Below are 24,415 nucleotides of genomic sequence, written 5' to 3'. Positions count from 1 at the left end.
CTGTGCCACCTAGCCGCCCCCCATAATATTGTTTTTAAATGCCTAAAATAAAGTACATAGGACTATAAAAGAAACCACTTATATTGAAATATAGTTATCAACATAGTAAAAAAGAAAAAAAAGTTTCATAGATCCAAGGTTAAGAAATCTTGGGCCTAGACCAAACTGCTTTCCCTTTCAATCCTAGAAGTTTTTAGATGAGGAAACTCAGACTCATGGAAATTAGCTTCTCTCAGAATGCAAGAAAGGGAATTTAGGAAACAACTTGCTTCATTTTACAGATGGAGGACTTGAAGCCTTGAGAGTTGAGGTGACTTGTCTAAGGTCATCCAGTTAATGATGGAGTTGTAAGCAGACAGCTATTTTTCAAAATTTCATTAAAAATTTTTTTATTGATACATGTTACTTTTCATATCACCATAGTTTTCTCCAAAGTCCCTCACTTTTCCCCTCCCAGAGAACCATTCAATAAAACAAACAGAAAATTTTAAAATAATATTTAATTTTCCCCAATTACATGTTAAAACAATTTTTAACATTAAAAAAGTTTTGAGTTCCAAGTTCTATCTCTCCCACCCCTTCGCCTTCCCTAAGATAGTAAGTAATATGCTATAGGTTACACATGTGCAATCATGTAAAACCTTTCCATGTTAGTTATTTTATACAAGAAGACTTGAACAAAAAATATCTGTATTCAGACAATATCAGCTCTTTCTCTGGAGGTAGATAGCATGTTTCATTGTGAGTCCTTTGGGATTGTCTTGGATCGTCATATTGCCAAGAATAGCTGTCATTCACAGTTCTTCATTGTATGGTATTGCTATTATTACATACAATGTCCTCCTGGTTCTGCTTAGTTCACTTTGCATCAGTTCATGTAAGTCTTTTCAAGTTTTTTTTTTCTGAAATCATCCTGCTTGTCATTTCTTATAGAAAAACGATATTCAATTATAACCATATACTACAATTTGTTCAGTCATTCCCCAATTGATGAGCATTCCCTTGGTTTCCAATTCTTAGCTACCACTAAAGAGCTGCTATAATTATTTTTGTACAGGTAGGTCCTTTTTCCTTTTTTTTTTTTTTAATCTCTTTGGGATATCAATCCAGCAGTAGTATTGATGGATCAAAGGGTATGCATAGTTTCATAGCCACTAATCTGCTGAATAATGCAAGAGAAGATAGAATACAGAGGTATTTAGAAGAGTTCATCTTAGTGAGGATAAGATATATATATTTATTAGAGACTGGATTAATGTAGTAGATAGTAGGGGGATTATGTGGAGTCATTAATTGGAAGAAGTGGAAACTTGGAGCAAATGGCCTTGGTTTACTTGGTAAAGTATGAAATGGGATCATCAGTTGAAAAAGTAGGGGGAGGGAATGCTTTGCCACATGAAGAGAGGACTTGGAATAAATATGGTAGTAAATTTACATGCTTTAATCCAGCTTTTTCAGTGTTTATGAAACTGAAAGAGGTGGATTGAAGGAGAAATCCACAGTTGGGTTTAGGTGATATGTGAATCCTATGTGTGGGTGGTTGTGGGTAATAATTTTGGTTGTAAAAATGCTGTGTGTTTTAAAAATTTACTGAATTCCCAAGGATATTTTGGACTTTGTATTTTTAACATAGAGATTGATCATATTTTCATTTACAAAAGATAGCAAGCTTTTGGTATATAATTCTAACCATCTGATCATGTCTTTCTAGGAATCTGGAGATACTGATTTTTTTCAGTTTTTAGTGATGTCTTGCTCATTTTCTTCCATTTCTTTGCTCGATCTCTTTCCATTAATAAGCCAAGGGTCCTTAGTGATAATCTTTTACTAATTTCTTGTGGCAATAATCTCATCCTGAATTACTATCATAAACACCTCTATTTCTGGAAACAGATACAGAAGACTCAGCCATTGGTTGAACATTTCATTGTCAACACAATGTTGATTGAGTTCATATGGTTGTCATTTCCCTTTTAATTGACTTATTTGATCTTTGCCATTTCATAGGTTGTGCATAAACTGCTTTTAGTTATATTTGACAAATTCAGTGGCATTTTCTTGTTGTCTATCTTTACTATTACTTTGTGAATTAATATTTATTTGTTCTAACAGCATCTCTATACATTTTAATCTTTTTATTATATCTTATGAAATATGTCATCTTTTTCTTTTCTTACAGTTGGCTGTTAATCTTTCTATAGATGTCTTGGGGTAACATTGTGTGGTTCTTTGTTTGGACACTTTCCAGATCCAATTATTTATGTTATCATGATAAAGTTACATATAGAGACTGGTATAACAGAGGTGTTAACAGAGGTATTTCTAAATGTGTTGTTTTTATTCTTTAACGTCAAGAGGCTAGTCAGTCATGCACAGCTTTGACTTTCTTCCGGATAGCCTTATGGTCAATGCATTTTGCCTAAAATGAACCAGGATATTTGTAAGTTTTTCCATAATCCAATAATCCAATTTGACCTTTAGATTCAAGTTTAAAGCCTAATTTGCATTAAGAATTTTAAACTTTTTGAGTCCATCTGTCATTTTGATATCTAGAGATATGTGATAGATATATCAGGAGGCTGTGAATTCCTTGAGAACAGAGCCTTTTTTTTTTTTAGCTTTCTCTGTATCTCCAGAACTTAGAGCTGGCACATAGTAAGCTAATACATACTTTTTGACTTAATGTCACTGGAGAAAGTTTCCATGAGATAAATGTTTGATGTGCTGCCCAGTAGAACCATTTAATTTGAAATCACCCAGTGTTCATCAAATGATAAATATACTGTGTTGTTATCAGTCCGCTTTGACTTGGAAGCCATATTTATTCTATTCAGAATTGTGATAATGAATTTAAAGGTAGACAGAATCATGGCAGGCTTAAATGATTTTCTTGCAAAATCCCATGTTCTATATCAATTATTCTTGATAATATCATGTTGCATCTTTTAAATAAAGAACAATTTTACACGTGATCATTAAATACTTTAATGCCATCATTATAGTGTCAACAATAACAAGGTGCTCACTTTAAAATAGATTTTGCTCATTGGTTTATTGTTCATACTGGAAGTACAGGAAAATAAAAGCTATTCAGACAGCCTAGAAGATGAAAAGGAACTTTCTATATATCCACAGCAGATGACTGTCATGAGTCAAAATTTTTATGCTACTCAGTAAAGGTAACAAATGTCCCAATACTTTCAGAATTATTGTCCAATAATCATCAAATCAACATTGAATTGCTCTTTGCATCCCAGGGACTTTTTTTTGGTAAATTCAATTTAGTCCTCAAACAATACGTTGTTTTCTTGTATTTTTGAGTAATATGAACTGTGCATTCTTTCTGTAAAGTACATAAACACCCAATTTGTCTATTTTCAGGGATCAGTACTGTTTTCATTTTCAGTAATAATTATGTGATACTTTCAGTTGAGGAAGATTGGATTAAGTTTAAAAAGAAGCTGGTAAAGTGTTTTTTTTAAGCCATTCATGCACTCTTGTGAGGCATCTGAGTCAATAATTAAAGGACTTACCATGGCTAGGTTGCGCAGTGAATAGAGCACCGGCCCTGGAGTCAGGAGGACCTGGGTTCAAGTCCAGCCTCTGACACTTAACACAAAAACTAGCCATGTGACCTTGGGCAAGTCACTTAACCCCAATTGCCCTCCAAAAAAAAAGGCAAAAAAAAAACAATTTTGGGTGGCCAGGTGGCTCAGCGAGTAAGAGCACTGGCTCCAGTGTTGGGATGACCTGGGGATCCAATCCGGGCTCAGATACTTAGCACCACACCCAGAAATAACTGGCCGTGTAATCTTGAGCAAGTTACTTAACCCCGATTGCTTCAAAAAAATATAATTAAAGGACTTTACCCAGTTCTATTTTCAATATTTTTCCCAGAGAAGTTAGAGTTTTAGTCACCTCCCTTGATGTAACTTCTGTTGTTCATTATGCTGACAGTACACAAGCTTTCTGTTTCATATTTGATCCAACTTATGATTTTGTTGTCTTGGACTTCTTTTAACCATATGAATAGCCAGAACATTTCTATATCCTCATTCATAGGTTCTCTTTCTTCTCTACTTTCTTTTTGCTTTTTATGCTTCTATAATATAATTTTCATGGTAAATTATTTTTTATTTGTTCTGATTTGATTCCTCATTACTTTAAGCTTTTGTCTTTCATTTTAAATTATTGATGCAGAGTATCAGTAATTTATGATATGCCTTATTTTCTGGATGGCATTCTGCATTTTTCTTTTTCTGGCCTTTAATCAGGTGATATCCTATTCAAGTCTTCTACTTCATGCCATTTAGATATTAATGTCATCCCCCAATGCTTTTCTGCAGGTCCTCAACAGTTTTCTCATGTTCTCCTCTGACAGTAGGGTTTGACTCTCATCCCTAGAAATAATCCTGGATAGCTTAACAATGATCAGTACCATGCCAATGGCTGCGGCATATTCTGCCATATGCAGGTCCTGAAATGACTTTACACTCTGTCAAATATGTGTGAGAATGTATTAATTTCATGATGGTTGTAGTAGATAGCAATGTTTAAAATATTCCTTTTCTGGTATAGTTCAAATGTTAGTTGGATTCGTGTCATTAAACTAAAAAAGAGCTCTTTACCATTGCATTCCAAATATGTTAATTTCCTTTCTGAAACCATTTGAAACATAGCCATCATTCTTGTCTTCTGTTTCATCATTAGGTATAACTTCTGGAGTTAGAATTAAGTATAGATTTTCCATTTTCCATTCAGGTTCTTCAGCTTTTCCCTCTTCAGTTTTAAGAAACTTCTTAGTTCCTGCCCTTGTTTCATCTATATTGGATTAGAAATGAAGTTACTCCCATGATTGCCCTAGGCCGATATGAAATGTGCAGCTTAGAGCTCAGGAAATAGTGGACAAACATTTGTATGAAGCTTTTGTCTCCAACTGGGAAGAGCTGTTTCTTCGGTTATAATATCATGCTGGTACATAATAAAAGCATTCACATCTTCAGTACATTTCATGTACTCTCACAGTTTGCTCAACATAGTGGTCAGTATTATGTTTACCAAAACATCTCTGCAAAATCAGGTATTGGTATTTCTCAACTTGTTTGGATGTATCTTACCTTTGGGCACTAGAATGAGAAAGAATATCACTTCCTTTTCTGTCTTCCCATTATGCTGATTATCATGATGGCTTCCAGTAGGGCCACCTTACAACCTTATCCAGTTTCATTTGCTTCTTAGATTTATAAGAACAGTTAAAGGAATAAAGGCAATATCCTAGCAAGGTAATACCAATATCTGGTATTACCAGAATTAAATTGTCTTTCAAGGTTTCTTATAGGCCCTCACAACTACTATGGAGGTCTTGGGGATCTGAGGACATACTATCCATTACTTTGTCTGATATTTTTCTTTCCCAAAACCTAAAATGGGTTGAACTTAGAAGAGATTGTTGTTCTTGTTACTATTATTGTTTAATTATCACCTTATTTAATGGGAATCAGAAAGAATTGGCCTGAGGACAAATCGTTATCCTACAAGCATTGTTCTATATTGTTGTTGAATATTCTACAGACTTTTGCACAGACAGATAAAATACATTTGTACCTGAATAAAATTATTAGACCATCATAAACTCATCTGTTTCCATCAACACATATGCACAACAATTACTTTTTTTGTGCTATTTTGCTGAGCTAATATTGGCTGAACTCTCATATAAGTCTCATATTTGAGTCTTTTCTTGGATCTTAGTCACATTTTGGAGGGTCCGTCAGGAGGTTAACCAATAATTTGATATCTGGCACATAATAGGTGTTTAGTAAATGTCCATTGACTATGATTATGTGAACTCATTAATCAGTTCTTATGATTACTTTAAGTGATATTTATTTGTTTCAAAAGTATTTCCATAGGTTTTTACCTATTCTTCATATTTGCTAGAAATGTCTAGCAATATCCTTCCTTCTTATTCATCTTACTGTAGTTGCCTTAGAATAGTAGGCTATATGTTTTGTTAATATTGTATAAATTTTCTTTAGGATAGTTTCCATGTCTATCACAGTCCATTTTACAATCCTGATAGTATATGGGAAGTTGATTATATTCAGGTATTAGTTATTTTAAATATATTTTTCTATTCAACTTTGATTTCAGGATGCCCAAGTCTCTCATATTCAGTGACTGCCTTCTTTCTACTGTTTTTATATTTGATATGTCTTTTGTGTGTGAGGATCATCATAGGTGCTATGAAGAAACAAAGTTATTTATAGATATTGCCTTCACCCATGGATTCAATGTGACCTTGCATTCAAGTCTTAAGTCTCCATCTTTCATTGGTGTATATCAGAGACCTTATGGTCAGGTTCAAATGACTTTTAAAGATTATTTGAAAAAATATTCTACAAGATAAAAAAAAACTTTTAGCATGTGTTTCCCCCCATTTTGGAACCATGTGGCTTTGGGGCTTCCATATATATTAAGTGATTAAGAAGTATTAATTTCATTTCCTCTTTACTTTGGAAGCCATACTTGGTTGTGTTTGGAAGAGATGATAGTGGATTTAAGGTTATGCAGAACAATGGGTTTAAACCATCTCCCTGAAAAATATCACATTTTATATTAATTATTTTATATAATATTTATATATTATATTAATATATTTATATTGCACATATAAATATATTTACATATCTATAAAGTTACATTTGAATATATTTTATATATGTATAATATTTTATTTATATATCTGTAATATCTTTATATTTTATATTAATTATTCTTGACATTTTTGTGTAAGTGCAATAGCTTTCCCTATGGACATCAAATGTTCTATTATTCTCATTCTGCTTGGATATATTTTATGTATTTATAGTATGTGAATTAAGTCAGAATGAGGGACTGAATCAAAAGCTTTGTGATAATGAACAAAGGAAATACAATTATTGTAGCTGCTTTTGGGCAGCTTGTTCAATAATTATTGAATTAGCTATTCTTTCTATTACTAGAACTTCTTGGCATACCTTTTCCCCTGCTCATCCAATATATTGTCTTATTTAAATATTCATTATTAGTAATGTTATGTGTATCATATATGACACAATATAGAGTAATATTATTTATAATAGCAACAATAATATAATAATTTTTCTCTTATCCTTCATAGCACCTAAGATGATACTCATACACAAAAGACATTGAGTGAATGTCTCAAGATTGAAGTTCTCTAAAATGTGCATTTTTTCTTATAGGATGACATTGTAGGTACAAATGCTAATTAATGAATGGTCAAAATATATGAGTCGTAGGAAGTAAAGATAAGATCTTAATGAATGTCACACAAGTATTAATTGGCAGAACCTGAATTTAAACACAGGTTCTTTGGTTCCAAGTTTGGTATTTTTTTTTTCTACTGATAATATGTTCTGTAGCTAAGATATTTGGGAAACTAATGCTTCCTTTCTCTTTTGAATGTATTGATATGTAGATACAACTTGTATCAACAATGTCTGGTATTGGGTGGATTGTAGTTTTCTTGTGATATATTAAAAAGAAATTATATTGACTTGGCATATAGGAAACAGCTTCTGAAAAGAAATAAAGATGAATGACCACCCATCAAGGCCCTTGTATATAGGATTGATGCTTTGAATAAGGCTTGAGATGGATGTATAAAAGAACCATAGTTCATATAGGATCATCATATTGAGAATGGGAAATAAATTTGGAGACCATCTGGCCTATTCCTCTCATTTTACAAATATGGAAACGAAGGTCTATTGAGAAGTTATTCCTTCACAAGTAGTAAATATCACAGTAAAGATGTAATTAGTAGTTTTAATTGGACAGTTGTGTGAATCTGTGAACAAGAGAGGTAACAAAATATGGATTTTTATAGATTCTTAATAGAATCAAGAGTGAGGGATTATCTAATTAATTTTATTGTGTCACGATTAGCATGGAATATACTGCCCTGGTTAGAGATCTGATTTGAGTTTTGTGCCTTTATTTTCCCACATGATTTTTGCCATCATTTAAAAAAAAACACGTTGCAAATAATGTTCCTTAGATAGGTAGGTTTGTTGAAAAGGATCTGTGTTGAGGAGAACTTATAAGAATGGAATCTGTGTGTAGATGTTTAGCCCCCAGTCAGTGGGTTATCAGTGTCTGGAGGAAACCCACAATAACAGGGCCTCTTCACTCATATATGGTGCTATTTGAGGCTGATAATCCCATTGGCTGTTTGGCTGCACTAATGACAGATGAAACCCTCTGATAATTTCTGAAAAGGTAATCTGGGTTTCCAATGTCCTGTAATGTGTATCTGTTGTTAGTATTTGTATCTATTCATTTGTTTACCAGAATGTAATTTTCATTCATCACCCCAAGTGAAGTCTGTTGGACTCTGAGAGCAGATAGAGGAGGTCAGGTGGGCCATGAAAGTGGGTCTGTATATGCTGGGACTTGGGCCTCTCCTCCTTGCTCTCTGGACAGTTTCTGTTGGTAAGTGTCTTCTTTATGGAGCATGAATCCCCTTTTTGTGTTTTATAGCTATTTGTGAATAGAGTCTATCCCCTTGCAAGATGGGAGACTCCTTAGAGTAGGGAGTGTGTCTTATTTATTGTATACCACTCTCAGACCTCCACCTAATGTTATCTGATGGTAAATACTTAATTCATGTTTGTTGAATTGAATGGAATCTACTGGTTCCAGTTCTATTTCCAGCATTCTTGTTGAGATCCAAAGGATGCCTTGCAGACATCTAACCTTCATTTAAAGCAGTCTCTGAACACATCCTGCATTTTCTTTCTTCTGGGTCTTTGATCTTGAAGTATCTTCCCATTAAATTGACACCAAGGTTCTGCTGATCACGTTTTGCATTGCTTCATATGTATTTTCCCATATTTCTTTTATCCTTCTCATCACTTCTATAGTGATGAAACATTTCCTCATACTATTCCTTATTTAACTTCTTGTCTACTCTTGGACATAAAAGCTATTTTTTGTCTTTCACTATTAAAAATAAACTCTGAGTATATATAAATATACACATTTTTATGATATCTTTAGAATAAAATCCCACAGTGGTTTCCATGATCATAAGTTTTTACAGCTGAAATGGACCCTTAGACATCATCTAATATAAATGCACTTTACAGATAAAGAAACCAAGGCCCAGAAGAATTAAATGACTTGTCCACGGTCTTGCAGGTAGTGATGAAGGGAACATTTGATCTCAGGTATTTTGACTGCAAATTGGGTATTTATTCTATGATATGGCTTTGTGAGTCTAATTATACACTTCCAGATCATGTTTTAAAGTGTTAATATTAGTCTATAGTCCCACCAACAATATTATAGATTATCTATATTCCCATAGCCCCGAGTAAATTAGATTTTATTTTAATTTTTTAATGTGTTCTTTTGGCTAAATTAGTGACATATAACATCTTATCAAAGTCTTATTCCAGTGTCTCATGGTGGCTTGGAGGTGAAACTATGTTTTTGAAAATTATGCTAGTGGATTTCACTCTGGCTGATTCTGCCAAACTACAAAGACCATTAGTGTGGACTTGATGGTGGACAATGTGTATGTCGATTATCTGAGGATTAGAATAGCTAAGTTCTGAGAGGCCAATTTGCCTACAGAGTTATGCATTTTTCCTGATTAGTAGAGAATTTAAACACCTTTTAAAGTTCCTATTAACAATTTGTACTTCATTTGAATATTTACTTATTTATATCCCTTGACCATTTTTTTCTCCTTTGTAGGGTATGGGAATGGGGGAGTAATGTCAAGGCCTTTAAATATTTTGCTGGATGTTTGATGCCAGATCATCAGATATTTTCCTTAATCTGTTTTTTCCTCCTTATTTAAAATATTTGCTTTTTGTCATGGAAAATTCCATGCCTTTCTAAAAATCAAATTTAGCCATTTTGTTATAAAGAATTTTTCTTTTGTTCAATGATAAACATTTTCTCCATAACAAAATCAAATACATCATTCTTTTTTCTTCTTTATGTGTTATTGTTTTGTATTTAGATCACTGATTGAGTTTGAATTTGTTGTAACCCATTTGTCAAATATAGATTTAAATCTACTTTTTACTGTAGAGCTACCCAATTTTCCCCTAATTTCATTCCCTATTGTATTGTAGTCATGAATTTATAAAACTCTTATCTCCCATACTATAAGATCTATTGGTATATTTTCTATTTCATTGTGCTTGTTTTCCATTTTTCCCTATATAAGAAAAATTTAAAAATTTGCTGCTTTATGATAACATTTGGAAATCTGATCAGAAGAGTATTCCTTCAACTACATTCTTCAGAGTTCTTCTTCATGTTCTTTCCTTTCTAATTTTTCTTTCGAATTTAGTGATGATTTGTTCAATTGAATGAAATAGTCTATTGGTATTTTAATTAGTATTCCATTACACTTACCAATTAATTTGGTGAGTGTTAACACATTACCCCTACATTTGCTTGACCTAACTATTCCTTCCATTTGTTAAATTCTTTTTTTGCCTGGAAATTGTTTTTGTAGAAGTCTTGAATATCTTTTAATGAGCTAGTGCCCAAATATTCGATAAATTTTGAGGGTTTTTCTGCATTAGTAATACTCTAGAGATTTTTTTCATGGATTTTGATGGAAATTCAGAGAATTTTTCATTCATACTACATCGCTTATATAAAAATTAATTTTCCCCCTGAATATCTTGAGTTTTCTAGTTATAGAATCATGTTATTTTAAAGTGTGTATTTTATCTCCACTGTCCATGTTTATTGCTTTAATTTCCTTTCATTCCTGTGCTGATGCTACTTTGACCATTTCTTCTAATATGGGTGGTAATACAAGATAGCCCTAGTAAATGCTTAGTAAAATGCTTCTAATATTTCTGGCTTTTAAGTAATTTTAGCTCCATGGTTTTAAATGTATAATTCTTATATTAAGGAAAGTGCTTTCTTTTCCTATTTAAAAAAACATAAATGAACACATTTTATCAAGACATTTATTGCATCTAAAAATACTTTCATGAAGACTGTCTTCTGCTTGATGCTTTATTATATTCCTCCTTTTTCTGATTTTAAATAAACTTTTCCCCTAGAACTTACACAATGCTTGGAATATAATAAGCATTTAATACATACTTTTTGGCTGCCTGACTCTTACATTGCTCTTTGTCATAATGAGTATTTTGAGGGGATTAGAGTACAACTTTATATTATTTATACCATTTGATTTAATATTTTTGCGTGGTTCAGGGATCAAAATCATATCCACCTCAGAAAAAATTAGGTTGATCACCATTATTCTCTGTTTTTAAAATAGTCTCTATTGCATAAACATCATGTGTTCTTCCAGCATGACACAGTGTGCTACATATTGTCTCAGAGGACATGGGTTCAACTACAAGGCATGCCACTTTATACTTCTGTGATCTTTTGCAGAATATTTTTTCCCATTGCTTAGTAAAGTGCCTGTCATGTAGCAAGGGCTTGTTATTTAGTCATTTCCAGTCATTTTCAATTCTTCATGACTCCATTTGGGGTTTAATTGGCAAAGATGCTGAAGTGGTTTGCCATTTCTTCCTCCAGATCATTTTACAGATCAGGAAACGGAGTCAAATGGGTTAAACAACTTGTCCAGAGTCACATAGCTTCTAAATGCCTGAAGCTGGATTTGAACTCAGGTCTTTCTGACTCCAGACCAGGCACACTAACCACTGCACCACCTAGCTGCCCCAAGTAAGGGTTTACCAAGTTCTTACTGAGTGGCTGATTAAAATGAATAGAATCCCTTTGTGGATTTATCTGATCCTGGTGCATTTTCATAGGATTGATCTTAAATGGCCTGATATTTCTTCTTCTGAGACTGGTCTTTTTATTTTTTCTACTTCTTGGTTTTGTAACTTTTAAAAGTAATCTGTAAATGGTCAATCATTTCTTTTAGATTCTAAAATTTATTAGTGAAAAATAGATAGAAATCTTTGATGACTTTTAAAAAAATGACTTTGCCCTTGTGATCATAACTTTCTCATTCCAAAACTTGGTAATATGTACTTTATTTAATTTTTACTAGGTTTTATTACTAGATATTGCTTTTATTTGCCACTTCAGTTGTTTTCTTAATTTAAATCACATTCATCTCCCTTATCTGAGGTAGAAGTAGCTAAGTGGTACAATGGATAGAATGCTGAATTTGGCATTGGACACTTACTAGTTTGTGACCCTGGGCAAGTCATTTAACATTCTGCCTGCCTCAGTTACTTCATTTGTAAAATGTGAATAACAATAGCCTTAGCACCCAGGGTTGTGCTAAGATTATATTTGGAAAGTACTTTGCAAGTCTTGAATTGATATATAAATGTTGGCTATTGTGATTAATATTTTCAGTTTTTTTCTCTTTTTCTGTTGCTGCTTTGTTCCTTTATTTTTTAAATGAAAAATCAAGTTATTATTTTAAAAATATCATATAGGATAATATGCTTCAAAATTACCTCTATGTATCGCTTTGATTTCATCCCACAGATTTGGAAATGTAGCAATCTATTTTCATTGCCTTGATTAAATCTCCTATATTTATAATTTATTTTTTCACCCAGGCAGAACCATAAGGAGCTGAAACCATCTCCCTGAAAAATATCACATTTTATATGAATTATTCTTGATATTTTTTGTGTTTGCACAATTTCTTTTTCTATGGACATCAAATGCTCTATTCTCATTCTGCTTAGGTATATTTTATGTATTTATAGTATATGAATAATTCATGAGTGAGGAACTGAGTTAAAGGCTTTGTGATAATCAACAAAAGAAGTGTAAATAGTATAGCTGCTTTTGGGTAGCTTGTTCAATAATTATTGAATTAATTAGTTGTTATTTATTTTGCTGGAACTTCTAGGCATACTTTTTTTCCTCCTCCAGTATGTTGTTTTATTTTAAACATTTATTGCTTATAATGTTATTATGTGTATCACATATAATATCATATATAATGTTACTCATAATTGCAACAATAATATAATAATTTTTACCCAGGCATTATTTAATTGTTCTTTTATTTTTCATATGGTATTCTTTTACTCATATCATTACTTACTACTAACTTTATTGATTATGATTTATAAAACTAGAATCTGTTTTTCCACATTTACCTATGTCTTCTTCATGAGCAAGGACATGAACATTTCTGTGCATATTTCATGTATCCTTGAAAAATGTTTATTTGCTTTTTTTACATTAAATTCTCTTCATGAGAATTATCAGTTCTATTTTAAAAAATAATCTTTCAAGCTCTGTAATTTCTCTCATTTATCCTTTGTTGAATTTATCTTATTCTTATAGTTATATGTTAGTTTCTCACCAATACTTTTTGATATATTCATTTTTTAAAATATACTTATATTTTGTAAGTGAGATTTTCACTGGTTAATATCACTACAGAATTGTTAATTACATAATGTTAATTATAAAAACACAATACTCCAATGAGATCTGTAATCTCATCACTATGGGCATTTCCTCCATTTGTGGACATTATGTTCATCCTCTTTGAATTTTGATGCAGATCATAGCAACCTATCATACGAAACTCTCATCTGTTCCATAAATGAAATTTCCAATACAGTGTCCAGTGTCTTGAAATCTCTTGACATCATAAGGATGTGAAAAGAATACATGAACTATTTCCTTTTTCTGACTATGTGATTGCCTCATTTTCTTTTTTGATGGCATGCTTCTTCAGTGATATTCTTTATATCACTGTTTTGCATAATTTTTGTAACATTTTTTCAGCAAATAGAGGACCTGTCTTAACATCCTTGGTTTGCCACTTACTACTTCTATGAATTGGAGCAAGTTAGAATTTCTTTGAGTCTCAATTTATAAAATGAGGGAACTGAACTACATGACCCTTTAAGGGGTCTTCCAGTTCTAAATCTATGATCCCTTGATAATTACATAACTTTTATTACTCTCAGAGTGAGACTCAACTTTAATTATCAGAAGGCAATACTATTCCATGACTTATGCCATCTAACATTACCCAAAAAATTGATGTCAAAATAGGCCAAATTAGTGGAGGTTATCAAACAAGGTTATTTCTCTTCTTACATCTTTCTCAAGGGAAATTGTTTAGCTAGAAACTTGGGATCATTAAAATAATCGTGTAATTTTCCAAAGATATTACAACTTGATTTCCTTCTCTAACATGAAGGATTTAAGTGTTTAGAATAGGTTGTTTATCTTGTGTGTGTATCTAAAATATACATACTAATACATAATGTAGTTGTTTATCTAACTACATATTATAGTTTTGACAATTATTCATCCACTTAATTTTTCTTGTGTGGACAGTAGAAACTAAAGCTTCCAATAAGAAAATAAAAATAATAAAGTCCTTCACATATAAATTCATAGCTATGTTATATATTAACATATATATCACATATACACATATACATATACAAGATACTTTTTAAATTAATCTGTCCCACTTACTACCTTTTCTATCCTACCATGGAGCAAATTAAAAAAGAATAAAACCCTCAATACAAAACTCCATAGTCCTGTAAGACAAATTTTCACAGTAGTCACATCTGAAAATGTCAATCTGTTTCTGCCTTTAAAGCTCCTCACCTCTCTGTCTAGAGGAGAATGGCATTTTCAGCATCTTTCTTTTGGACTCTTACTTTATCATTTCATTGCTATTGTCTTTAAAAGTAATTTTTCTCTATGATGTTATCATATATATTGTTGTCCTAAGGGTGCTTACTTTGCTCTGCTTCATTTCACAGAGGTTTTCCCAGTTTCTTCTGAAATTTATAACTTTCTGGAAATATTTCCAAGTACTTTCCAGAATGCTCGAATCAATTCACAGTTCCATCAATAACGTAGTAGTCTGCCTGTTTTCCTACATCCCCTTCAGTATTTGCCATTCTACTCTCTTATTTTCTTTGTCAGTCTGATGTGTCTGGGGTAGAAGGTCAAAGTTGCTTTATTTTTAATTTCTTCAATTATTTGTGATTTAGAACATTTTTTCAAATGGTTGTTGATATCTTTAAAATTTCCTGTTCTTGATATGACTGTGTTGACTCTTGAAGACCACCATATCCCTTTCTAAATGATTGTGAAATATCCCCTAGTAATACCAACTAGAACTTTGCTGAGAATTGAAATCAAGTTCATTGGTTTATCATCTAAAGGTTTTAATTTGTTCCCTTTTTTGAAATGTAAAACAGCATTTGCTCATCTCAAGTACTGTGATACATTGTATTCTTCAAATTTTTCAACGATCATTGATATTTGATCAGTAATCACCTCTATCAAAAATCATAGAAAATATCATTGGCAAATTTAATTTTTCATCACTAATAATGTTATTTTAAAAACACTGCAGAATGACAAACAATTCATTAGATTTATAACATAGAAACTCTAAATATTTGAGAGATTCTGCACAAAATAAAAGAAATAAACTATGGTCCAGTGATTATCATGGGACAGAAGTCAATGGCCTGGCACATAGTATACTGTGAAACAATTTTTTAGTAAATCAGTATTTCTCCATATTGGTCACTTCCTCATTAATATGCTTTCTAGATCTTAGTATCTTTAAATTATACCTTCAGTTCCTTACATGATTAAAACAAATATACATGCTCTTTTATTTTCTCAGCACTTATGATCATCATTAATTATTGATTAAGTTCTTTAGTGCCTTTCATCCATTTAAGGGTATTTCTGGATAGCTTATATCATCCTTCCTCCTTCTGCATTGTTACTGATACTTTTGCTGTCTCACTCCATAGCATTTTAATTTTATTATATTAGGGCTCTTAACTTTGCTTATTTTTCTTCTTTGTGATTTTTAGTGCTCATTTTTTGGTTTTAATTTATTTTCCTTCTATTTGGCTTTAAAGAAATCCCACAGAATAAGAGGTGACTGACTCCTTAGCCTCTAAACTAACTTTGTGCTTGCTAGCAATTCATTTTACAGATACGGTAACTGAAGTTTAGAGAAGTTGTGACTTCTAGGTTATACAGTTAATAAGAGGCAGAGCCCTGGTCTCCTGACTCTAAGCTCAATTCTCTTTCTTTCCTTTTTTTCTTCCCACTTTGCCACATGAAGAGCTGATACAGGTCTGAGGACATGGCTCTGTTTTAATTGAAGTATTATAATTTGGTAGTACCGAAGGGGAGATTCCAGAAAAGATGATGTTACATCAGATTTTTCAATCTATGGATATTTCTATATGAATTAATGTCTGTTTATTTCCAAAAGGAGATGCTGTGGTGGAATTGAAACTGGAATTCAGGCCAAACTCCTGTGATGGAGTAGTGCTGGTGAAACACAAAGAGTCATGGGGTTTTGTGTGTAATGAAGTCTGGACTCTGGCGGAGGCCTCTGTGATCTGTCGACAGCTGGGCTGTGGGAGAGCAATTGGTGCTCCCAAATATGTTCCCTTGCCTGGAGAGAGTCTTCAGCCATGGCTCCATGGAGTTTCCTGTAAAGGCAATGAGTCGACTTTCTGGGAGTGTGATCTTGGGGAATGGAGTCAGAAAAATTGCTCCCATGAATGGGTTGTTGTAGTTCTTTGCTCAAGTAAGTCAGAATGTTATTCATTTTTTTTAAGAAAAAAAATCTTTGGTAAAAAAGAAATTCAATCTAGTTGTTCTTGAGTTATCTATCTATCTATATATTTAGCTGTATGTCTATCTATCTATCTATCTATCTATCTATCTATCTATCTATCTATCTATCTATTCATCTATCATCTATCATTTACCACTTGGTTGTGACACATGGGAAAATCCAGTGGGGACTCTCTTAAAGAAAAAGAAATGGAAAGCCCTAAGATCCATTTGCTCAACAATCAGACTCAAACATCCTTTCCCTTGATCCCAGTGAATACAGATCAGAGTGGAATAAGAATGGGGATGAAAAGTGTAGAATCAGAAACCACAATATTGAACAAGCAGAGGTCATATGAAGTAGAACCTTGTACTTAACAAGTATTTGTTGAATGAATAAATAAAAGAAGAAAATAATGAAGAATAAATGAGTCAAGTAATGACCTTTGACCCCAATTTAATTGACATTTACCATGAAGCCCTTTACTCCCCCATCCCCTCCCTTATACAGAGACAGAAACCACAGAAACAAATCAATTTGCACAGTGCTGTTTGGTGTATGCCAGCACCATCTACTGCTGAAAAGTGACCCATCATTGAACCACTCAACTAGGCTGTCTTCAGAGTTTGTCAATAACAGTCCAATGGTAGCCATTTGATGTATGATGAAAATGTTAGCCTAAGATTTTCTGTGACAATTGGGTTCCTCACTATTTGGTTGACTAAAGCAGGTAAATACAGATCCCCAAATATTCATATGAGAACATGTTTTTAGACTAGGCAATTGCTCTGTGCTGTCTGCTCTCTCTTACCTGGACTGGTGCTTTTACAGATGGAACCTTTCGGGAAATCAGTCTGCTGAAGGGGAACAGTCCCTGTGCTGGGCTTCCAGAGATAAGAAATGAAAATGGCATAGACAGATTGTGTGGTCTCCACATGGAAGAGGCAACTGTATTTTGCCAGGAGCTGAAATGTGGCCCAGCTGTCCAAGCTTCCAGAGAAGGTTTGGGTGAAACCCAGAAATACATGACTTGTAATGGGACAGAGCCCACAATTCGAAATTGTAGGTTGAATAATAAGTTCCGGACTGGCTGTCAGCTCCAGCTGGATGCTGAAGTGATTTGTGCTGGTAAGTTCAACCACTTATTCTCGGTGATTGCTTTCCCTCTCCTCCCCCCTCCCCCATTAGGGAATGTGGTTCTAGCAGTGTGTGTCATTTAAGAAGGACAGAATAAATAAAAGGTAAGGAATAATAGAATAACCTTTTATATTAAGATTATATACCCATGGGGCAGCTAGGTGACTCAGTGAATAAAGCACTGGCCCTGGAATCAGGAGGACCTGAGTTCAAATATGACCTCAGACACGTAACACTTACTAGCCAGGTGACCTTGGGCAAGTCATTTAATCCCAACTGCCCTGCCATTCCCCCTCAAAAAAGAAAAAGCAAACAAAACAAACAAAAAGATTATATATCCACGTGAAGAAATCTTGTGGTTGTTGTTTGTCCTTTATTCCCAAAGAGGACCTGTGACTTCATGAGGGGGCTGTCTTGACTCGTGTGTGAATTGCATTTAAGTGAAATAGACTCATGCTCTTCTTCAGAGACATCAAGTCCAGTGACAAGCCAAACGTCAAGATGACTGCCCTGCTAGGAAATCTATGAACCTCATCAAGGGGAGTGTTTGACACATTTGGGTGAGGATCAACAGAGGGAAGATAGGAAAGTGACTGTGCACTATAGACCACCTGGGCAGAAAGTGGATATGGATGCAGACTTTAGGAAACAGGTCACATGTTTGGCATATAGAAGCATGAGATACACATACATACATGTATGTATATATTAATGAAAGGTTTCACTTTTTTTCAACATCTGTTCAAATTTTCTCTTTTCTCAAGGCAGTTGAACTGATACATTTTTATTTGCCTTAATGATACAGTTATTTAGTTCTTCAAAAGATGGAGACAATGACAAAGGAAATGGTTATTACGGATCAAATTCTGATCAATAAAAGCAAATTAGCTATGTTCCACGAGTTCAAGTTGCCAAGATCAGATGAATATGACCATACTCTACTTTGGGGCTCTTCTAATTGTTGGAAAATTTCTCTTTATATCCAGCTGAGATCTATACTTTGCATCTTCCACTCACTGCTCCTCTTTTTGCTTCCCTGCGACCAAGGAGAAGGCAAACCCTTTTCTCTCATGGCTCTTTAAATATTGGAAGAAGACTATTATCTCCCACAGGGCTGGGGTCCCTATTTCATTTAAGTAGTCCCCATATTTTCAAAAAATAGAAGTTTCTGGTTCCCTCATCATTGTTGTCATCTTTCTCAGAATAATTCCAGTTTGTTGGATGATACATTTGGAAGAAGGCACATTAAAGGTTAAAGTAATTCTGTCTTTACATTTCCTGGAGGCACTTAGCAAATCACCTTTCCTCCTCTCTCTTTCTATTTTCTTTTATATATTAAGCATTATTGTCCTCTTAGAATATATAGTGCTGAATGAGAGCATTAAAAAAAAGTCTTGGTATTCCCATAGTGCCTTGCACTTGTCAGGTATTGTCAGATGTTTGTTGAATTGAATTGAAAGAGGGAGGGAAATAAGCTTTTCTACAGCAGCTCCTATGTGCCAGGCACTGGGCTAAGAGCTTCTTTTTTTTTTTTAAATCAAATATTATCTCATTTGCTCCTTACAATAATTCTGACAAGTAGTAACCATTATCATCATTTTACAATTGGGGAAACTAAGGTGAATAAAGGTTAAGTGACTTGTCCAAGGTCACACAGTCAATTGGTATATGAAACCGGATTTGACCTCCTCTTCTTGACTCTAGATCTAGCACTCTTATTCACTGTACCACCTAGCTGCCTAGACATTGCACCTAGACCAGAGGTTCCCAAACTTATCTGGCCTACCACCCCCTTTCCAAAAGAAATTACTCAGTGCCCCACTCTGGAAATTTACTTTCTTTAACCCTTTAATGGTTTTTGAAATTTGCATCATTGAAAAATATGAAATATATATCTTAAAATGATGCATCTTAAATTTAATAATTCATTGTAAATCTGTGTTTCCCCCCACATTTAAAGTTTGATAATGCCATATTGCATCATGTAATTGTACAGAATTTTATTGTAAAAAAATCCTTACACTCATATATTCCTGCTGATGTATGCTGGAATTCCTGACAGTGCTAGACATGCTCTCCTCCCAACACTTGCTTATTAAGACCTGTAGGGGGATTTGACCACTGATTGGTTATAATTTGCATTTTGTGTGCTTGAATGGAAAATAATGTAATCACTAACATTTTAACTCTGTTACACAACAGATGAAACATGTAGGAAAGGTTTTTCAAATTTTTCTAATTTTCTCTTCTTTCCCTATGCTTCCACTGTCACCTCATTTTTATTCAAGGCCCCTCAAATTGCACCTGAGACTACTATTGCCACCCCCCCATGTTATTAGAATGTAAATTATTAAGATCTTCCCTGCCCCTAGGCCTTTTGATAGGCTTACATGCACCTGGAGCCTGTGGTGGGAGGCTTGTTTTTCAGCAGATACTTTGTGATTGGGCAGTGGGTCAAGAGGGTTGTTACATTCTCTGACCCCAGAGAAGGCTATATAAATCTTAATTTGAGGATTTCTTTTGGGGCTAACTTTGAGAATTGTTGTGTGATTTGACCAGACAAGACTCTGGACAGCCGTTGAGAGCCCTCTGGCTTTGAAAAACCCAGATGTTGATGCTTCCCTCTCTAGTAACTGACTAGGTATGGATGTAATGTTTGGAAGTTGGAGGCCTGTCTGCTTGAAATGTTTCTCTATCTTGTAATATCTGCTTGTAACCTCTGTATACTCTGAAGTTCGGGGTGCTGACTTTTTCTCTTGAACTAGGTAAATGATATGTTTGATTGATTAAAGCAAGATTGTTAACCCATTTTGAGTTGCTTTCCTTTATAAAAGCAGATCTAAGAACCTGTGTTTGCAGCTACCCTGGATATGGTAGGGTGCTTGCTGCTATACCCCATCATTCCAGTACCCCCTGTGGGATTGTATCATCCACTTTGGGAACCTATAAGCCTAGACAATGTATGTCAGGGAAAGGAAAACACCACTTAGAAATAACTAGGGGGCAGGTCAGTTTCCTTATTAATGGGCTGCTTCTCTGCTCAGAACACACAGAAGTCCGCCTTGTTGGAGGCAAACATCCCTGTGCAGGACGCCTGGAGGTGAAACGAGGTCTGAAGTGGGGCACAGTCTGCGACTCAGATCTTGACTTTCAAACAGCCCAAGTGGTCTGCCGGGAATTAAAATGTGGAGAAGCCATTTCAATCCCAGGGGGAGCACACTTTGGAGAGGGCTCTGGCCACATATGGAGGGAAGTCTTCCAATGTATAGGGAATGAGTCCCTGCTGTTTCATTGTCCTCGAAAGTTGCAGCAGAAGGAGCCATGCACACACAGTCAGGATGCTGGGATCAGGTGCTCAGGTGAGGCTACTTTCTGGGTTTGCAACAGGAAAAACCCACTTTATGTCTGTTTATACTGTGTTTTCATGCACTGTCCTTGTATATGCATTGTTTTGGGGTTTTATCTGTATTTTGCCACCTCCACAAACTTCTCTAGTATGCTGCTTAGCTTAGGCGGGGTGGTATAATGGACAGTGTGTGGCATTTGGAATCCAAAAGACCCCAATTCAAATCTTACCTCAGACACTCCCTATGAAACTTTAGGGGAATCACTAACCTGTTGTAGCCCCAGTTTCCTCATCTGTAAAATAAAGATGATAATAGCACATACCTCCTGATGGGATCAAATGAGATAACAGATGGAAAGTGCCTTGCAAACCTTCAAGTGTTATGTAAATTCTAACTATAAAAACTAGCTCATCTAAGCACTGTATAAGTGTTATTAATAGTTTTTGAACATGGGCTCTGTGCAGGATTTGTATTAGATACTGAGTGTTGGCAAGAGTTATACTGTCTCCTGCTGTCTCAACTGTAGCAATTGAAAAACTCTGGGAGACATAGTTGCTGGGTAATTTAATCATTTTATTAATAAGGCCAGCATATTTATTAATAAAAGCATAGTCATTTGGCTGTCTTAGACCAAAGACCTCTCATGGGGGTGATGGGCTCACAGTTTATACCCTTCAAAGAGTAATTGTCCCTGAAGGGTACCAATCAATTCTGGTTAACACAACAGGAGTTGGCTATATTAAAAATGAGGATCTTGTGGTACTGTGACTTGGGTCACTCAAATCTTGGTCAAAGAGATATCAATTTCCCTATCACTTGTCTTGACAAAAGGGAGAATCAACACTTTCGCAGACCTGAGCAAACACAATGATCAGGAATATACCCATTAGCTCAAACTTAGAATTTCTTTTACTGTCTGATTAGAACTTGGCCTGGGTAAACCTTTTAAGAGATGTCCTATACTGGTTTGTTTCTGGATAAGGAAGTAGAAAAGGGCAAAAACCTCAGTCATGATTCAGTAATTAATTATTAAATACAAGAGAGAAATACTCGTTTCTTACAACCCTCATAGTATAGACTACAGAATCTAACAGAAGGTAGCCAATGAAAAGCATTCTTAGAGTCTAGAAGACCTGGTTTCAAGTTTTGTCTTTGACACTTAATAGTAGAATGGTCATAGGTTAAACCTTCAGTGTCCCAGGAAATGTTGATTATATATAAGGTACAACCATGGTGAAGATATATCCTCTGAAGGAAGTTGAGCTGATCCCACTGATGGTATCTTAGGTCCAAACTCCCCCAGTATAATGCAATGCTTTCTGTGGAGTGCGTATCCAATAAATAGAAATTAAGCATGCTTTACATATTTTAGAAACTTAAGAAATCTTCATTGGAAACAATTGTTGAGTGAATGAAATGGCTTTGCAGGCAAATTCAAAGAATCAAAACAACCAATCACTTGATCTGTCAAAAAAGCATTTATTGGGGCAGCCAGGTGGCTCAGCGAGTAAGAGCGCCGGCTCCAGTGTCGGGATGACCTGGAGATTGAATCCCGGGCTCGGACACTTACCACCCACCCAGAAACACCTGGCCGTCTAACCTTGAGCAAGTTACTTAACCCCAATTGCTTAGGGGCGGCCAGGTGGCTCAGCAAGTAAGAGTACCGGCTCCAGTGTTGGGATGACCTGGAGATCGAATCCCGGGCTCAGACACTCATCACCACACCCAGAAATAACTGGCCGTGTAACCTTGAGCAAGTTACTTAACCCTGATTGCTTAAAAATAAAAAAAAAATTAAAAAAAAGCATGTATTAAGTTGTTTCTCATCTAGGTATTGTGCTAATTGCTTGGGATACAAAGAAAGGTAACATTCCCTAGCTTCCCAAGGTTCGTATCCTGTTGGAGGAGATGCGTAAATGAATCGCAATTCCATCCTTTTTCTTGTGAGGACTGTTCTGAGCAGAGTGTGTGTAGGCCCATTTCCACGATTTTGTTCAGAAAATCAATTTTGTTGTTCCTGATAGCTCTAGGCAAGAGCAATAGGAGTAATAACAAAGATTGCTAGCATATATAAAGAGGTTTGCAAAAGGCTTCCTTTCTCCATCTGTAATTAATCCAAGGATTAAAGAATGGAAACAAAGTCCGACTCTCTTGCTTTTTAAATTTACAATCATATATTCTTTAAATTGTATTTTAAAAGCGGGATAGAAATCTGTTGATGTTTTCTTCTCCCTTCTCTGTCCTCTTTTAACTAACATCACATAGAGTCTTGTTTTGTAAAACCCTTTACAAATACAGTTATCCCTTTCTACCTCAAAGTTTCAATGTATTTGAGATCGTCATAAGAATTTATCACTGACCAGCTAGCAACTGCACTTGCACCACTTCCTCTTCCTCCTCTTCCTCTTCTTCCTCTTCCTCTCCTCCTTTTCCTCCTCCTTCTTTTTCTCCTCCTCCTCCTCAGCTCTGTTTACCCCAATCCAGAAATTGTTCTCTGATGGGGAGGGCATCATTCCTATAAGCCTGTAGTTCCCTGACTTGAGCATATGATTAATAAGAGGAAATTGTCCAATGGTATTGCATCAGATTGTATGTTATGTTTCCTATGTATTTAATGTATGCTCTCTTTGGATTATAAACCCAGAGGACAGGAAGTATGTCTATACTATTTGTGTTTATTGTCGATCTAGCATGTTTTCTGTGGTTAGTAGGTATTGATATTTCATCATATCAGAAATGTAATCCTCTGCTGAAGTTCAACCAACTGTTGGCATCTCTTGCCATTTGTGGCCAGGAGGCCCTCATGAAAAACCCCCTTTTATCTCCCCAGAATACAGGCTGGTGAATGGTAGCAACAGATGTTCAGGGAGAGTGGAACTCCAGATATCCGGGGTCTGGGCCCCTCTCTGTGCCACTCATTGGGATCTGCAAGATGCAAATGTTCTCTGCCATCAGCTTGATTGTGGCCATGCCATAGCTGCCTCAGGAGGAGGATACTTCAGGGAAGGAGGTGGTTTGATCTTGCCTGATGAATTTCACTGTACAGGGACAGAGCCCCACTTATGGAACTGCCCAGTGAGCACACTGGGTGCATCCAAATGTGCCTTGGGGAATGTGGCAGGGGCCATATGCTCAGGTAAGTGTCAAAAGAAGAAAGAGAGAGAGAGAGAGAGAGAGAGAGAGAGAGAGAGAGAGAGAGAGAGAGAGACAGAGACAGAGACAGAGACAGAGAGAGACAGAGAGAGAGAGAGAGACAGAGAGAGACAGAGAGACAGAGAGAGAGAGACAGAGAGAGAGA

The 24,415-nt window shown here is 35.0% G+C and overlaps 1 protein-coding gene across 1 annotated transcript in view; it reads left to right on the top strand.

Annotated features, from left to right (window-relative positions):
* Positions 1-8,432: 8,432 nt before the first annotated feature.
* The window catches only part of LOC138148523 (scavenger receptor cysteine-rich type 1 protein M130-like), a 131,114-nt gene continuing 115,131 nt past the window's right edge, over positions 8,433-24,415 (top strand). Inside the window, exons 1-5 of the mRNA XM_069071224.1 lie at positions 8,433-8,499; positions 16,283-16,603; positions 17,465-17,761; positions 20,815-21,129; positions 23,948-24,253. Of these exons, the coding sequence (XP_068927325.1) occupies positions 8,433-8,499; positions 16,283-16,603; positions 17,465-17,761; positions 20,815-21,129; positions 23,948-24,253 (1,306 nt within the window). The remainder of the gene's footprint in view (positions 8,500-16,282; positions 16,604-17,464; positions 17,762-20,814; positions 21,130-23,947; positions 24,254-24,415) is intronic.

The sequence above is a fragment of the Petaurus breviceps genome, unplaced genomic scaffold (genome assembly GCF_028583685.1).
Source record: "Petaurus breviceps papuanus isolate PSGF00001 unplaced genomic scaffold, PetGlider_PUasm1.0 90825, whole genome shotgun sequence".
NCBI lineage: Eukaryota > Metazoa > Chordata > Mammalia > Diprotodontia > Petauridae > Petaurus > Petaurus breviceps.
Note: the sequence above shows the minus strand (reverse complement) of the source record. Positions and strands in the feature narration are given on the sequence as shown.